General features: G+C 45.9%; 1 protein-coding gene across 1 annotated transcript in view; it reads right to left on the bottom strand.

Moving 5' to 3' along the window:
• The window catches only part of Asic5 (acid sensing ion channel subunit family member 5), a 33225-nt gene that overhangs the window by 9470 nt on the left and 20014 nt on the right, over positions 1-3741 (bottom strand). The window contains exons 6-7 of the mRNA XM_004638731.1: positions 3550-3697; positions 1182-1238 (exon numbers count right to left, since the gene is read on the bottom strand). Coding sequence (XP_004638788.1) covers positions 1182-1238; positions 3550-3697 — 205 coding nt within the window. The remainder of the gene's footprint in view (positions 1-1181; positions 1239-3549; positions 3698-3741) is intronic.

The following is a 3741-nucleotide window of genomic DNA, read 5'->3' as shown; positions in this document are numbered from 1 at the left end:
AACCCCTGGCCCTTATGCCTGCTTGCAGGTGCTTTAATCCACTGAGCTATTTGGCTGGCCCTTTCTTGAAATATTTTGAAGCCACTAGAAAGAACTGTTAAGTCTGTGCTCGTCCTGGAGATATTTCCACAACAGATTAGAAGAACGGCTTTTTATAGAAGAGTATGTAGTAATACTTCATTTAATAAACAATCAGTGATTTGAAGTCATAAATATGAAGTTAGTTATATATGGAGAATGTTGTGGAAGAATGTACTAGACCATAACATTGGCTAGGCATTCAGAGAGTAATGTAAGCAAAAGAAAAATAATATGCAAGAACTTGTCCTTGGTAAATGAGGCCTGGGTGGCTGTCATTTGATTTATGTACAGATACTAGATATAAAACATATTGCAATGAAATGAAAGGTTCTCCGGTGTAGGAGCAACGTCCAGAGCGATAAGCTTGAACCGGCTTTCGCTGATTATTTTCCTGTCGATAACATTGATACATTCACAACAAGCACATTTTATTCCTATAATAAAAACATTTCTTTTTATTTTCAAAACCAAAATTTTAGAAAAACATTAAGACGCAGAAATAAAACTTGGAACTCTTCTTGTTGCTCTATCACTCAGTATCTTTAACTGAAGTCTTGAAGGCCGAAGGTTTTGCTTATTGTTTTTATTTTCCTGACCATGTTTAGGTGAGCCACTGGTCAAGAATATTTTTCCCTATCAGTACTTTGCAGTATTACTTTCAATAAGTAGTTCAGGATGGGAAGATTCCCATTTTCCCATCCTTGAGAAAATAGGCAAGTAGTGCCTGTTTAGAGAGCCGGCTGGGCAAGAGCACTTGCTTCTGTAGTTCCTCGTAACCCGACTGACTCTTCCTGCTTCATTGGATCTATGTAAGCTAAGTTGAAACTTAATTTTAATGCATATTCATGATTGCTGTGAGGTGAAGTATTTCTTCAAATATATATATATATATATATATATATATATATATATATATATATATATATATATATATATATATATCAGCTTTATTTCTTTTGTGAAAAAAGAATATTTAAAGTCTCATAATCTGTTTCTGTTTCATGTTTGTAGTACATATAAGCCGTAGGACTTCATGGCTTACATTAATTTAAGTAACTTTAACTTTTAACACAACCACCACACAAAAAAGAATCGCTTACCTATGACGGGAGAGACACAGTTGTAGTATCTTTGTAGGTCACATTCTATCCCATTTCCTTAAAAATAACAAATGTAACGTCAGGAGGTTGTTTTGTTGTGGTCTTGTGCTGGGGACTGAACCAGGACACCGCTCATGTTGAGTAGGCACACTCCCACTAAGCCATCCCCGCCTCAGGATGTTACATTTTATAAATTTAACAGCCTAATGACAAAAGTCACCGTCACCTGTCGCTGCTCTCCATCCACCCATCCACCCAACCATTCATGCACCCGTTTGGACATTCAGCACTTTATAAGCATTGAGACATATTAAGAGTCAGTAAGAGTGTATGTTGGCAGGAAGGAAGATGTTTTTGTTTCCATCCTCTGCCTGTGTAATTCTAGAAGTCTTCAGTAGGAGCAGCACATACAATGTCTTTGGTATGATGAAAAAATAAAACCAAGCGGCTTCCGGGGTTGTCGCTTCACTCGACCCTGTTCTCAGTCCCGTGATGTGTGAATCAGTATTTCCCAGATGAAGAAACTAGCTTTCAGAAGGTGACTTATCCCGGCTTTGGCATGCGGGAGCACGGCACGTTCTGAGTCACTTCGGTCCTGCTCTGTCTGTCTGCCCTTCCGTCCATCCATCCATCCGTCCATCTGCCCTCCCGCCTGTCCTTTCATCTGTCTGTCCATCCGTCCATCTGTCCTGCCTCCCTGTGGTCTAGCTGTCTATCCACCCATCACACACTGTGGGGTTGCGGCTGCCTTGTGTCCACTGGGTTGGACTGGGGGCCTCCTAGGGGAGTGGGAAGCGCGCTTCTGGTACGTCTGGGGGGTCGCGGAGGCACAGCTTCATGTCCTTTCTTCTGGGGCACTGTCTCACCCACATTAATTATTCAGTTTGTACTTTATACAAATAATAAGCTTTTAAATCTTATGCCCATGTGGCATGATTCCTTTCAGCCTTGTGCCCTGTGACTTTGCCACAAGGACTCAGAGCCGTCATGAGCAGTGTTAGCTGCAGCTTTGTAGGATGCGGGACTAGAAACCGTCACCTCGGGTCTTGAAAGAGGGAAGTGAGGCAAAATTCCTGAGAGATACTCTGTAGGTAGGCAGCGTGTTACTAGGGAAGAGGTGACATTAAGATAGGTGTGAGAGGGACAGCCTGCAGTGGACTGTGGGGACGAGGGTTCAATCCGCCCCTGGGGTGCGCTGACAGAGCCGCTGAGACTGGCCGTGGTGGACTGGGCATGGTAGCATGTGTCTGCAATCCCAGCACTTGGGAGGCTGAAACGGGCGGATCGCTACTAGTCTGATCTGTGTAGTGAGACCCTGTAGACAATGTGCTAGACACTTAAAGGTAAGCATGAGGCGTTGTGAGCTTCTGAGAGAGAGGGAGCGAAGGCGCGGGGCTACCGGGACCCCAGCAGCAAACGCCAAACCCATTTGCCCGTGGCGGGAAGCACACTTTGGTAGAGAAGCTGCGCGTTGAGAGGAAGGGAACCTGGATAAGACCTCAGTTCCGACCCAGGCTCTATTCTGTGCTGGAAATGTTAAACCACTTCTGGACTTTGTAAGCACTTACAAACCTATCTGGGAGGACAACTGCAGGCAGGGGACGTCACCTGCGTGAGAAATGGCCACGCTGAGATGAGCCCTGGGTCTGACACCCCACGCCCGCCCCGCCAGCTCCCTCGAGCTGGCTCCTCTCTGCTGCCCTCTGGAGAGGTTTCCAGGTAGCTCTAAGCAAGCCGTGCAGTTGGGCGCAGTCACCCGCCCGTATCCCCAGCTACGGAGGAGGCCCAGAGAGGCCAGTCGTGCGGGTCTAGGAGATCGGCATCTGCCAGACCCAATCTCCGCAGAACAACGCAATAATGGAAGTAAGTAGATAGTGCTTCAGTGAGAAAGGAAACCTTAATGTGCATCGTTCAGCATCTGGGGCAACTGATTTCTAGCTTTAGACTTAGGAACAGAGGACCCAGCCTGTGGGCACAGTGTTCTCCAGAAATTTCTGCTGAGATGCTGAGATTTCAAATTTCCAAATTATCAGTTGAGAAAGGAAAAATAAAAGAAAAAAATGATGGGAAAAGAAGGATAAAATAGAAACGAAGCTTTCTTAAATGATGAAGGGAAGAGGGGCAGAAGGGAAGGGAGGGGAACGGGGAATAAGAGAATGGCGTTATGTCACATGCACATGCGAGCTCCCTACGAGAAATGCAACCGTTATGTACACCCAAAATGTACCAACGCACTTCATACATTAAAATTACCAACTGAGACATCTGGCAAGTAGCCAGTTTTTACAGACTACAGTTTTATGAGAATGAAAGCCCTTTTGATGACACCAGTTTCTTTGTTCCCAAGTCACCGTCGCCCTGGCGTTACCTGGAAGCATGAAGGGCAGGCACCGGCACAGCCGCTCTATGTGCCACGCCCTGCACTCCTTCAAGCAGCCGAAGGTGCTGTAGCTGCGGAAACTGCGCAACTTGACGTCAGGCCGGCACTCGCCCCAGGGGTGCTCCTGGTGAACCGTCTTAAGAGAAAAGACGCACTGCGCTCAGATTTCTGCCACGCAGG

The sequence above is a fragment of the Octodon degus genome, unplaced genomic scaffold (genome assembly GCF_000260255.1).
Source record: "Octodon degus isolate 3935 unplaced genomic scaffold, OctDeg1.0 scaffold00101, whole genome shotgun sequence".
NCBI classification, from domain to species: domain Eukaryota; kingdom Metazoa; phylum Chordata; class Mammalia; order Rodentia; family Octodontidae; genus Octodon; species Octodon degus.
The sequence above is the reverse complement of the archived record's forward strand: the minus strand, read 5'-3'. Positions and strand labels throughout refer to the sequence as shown.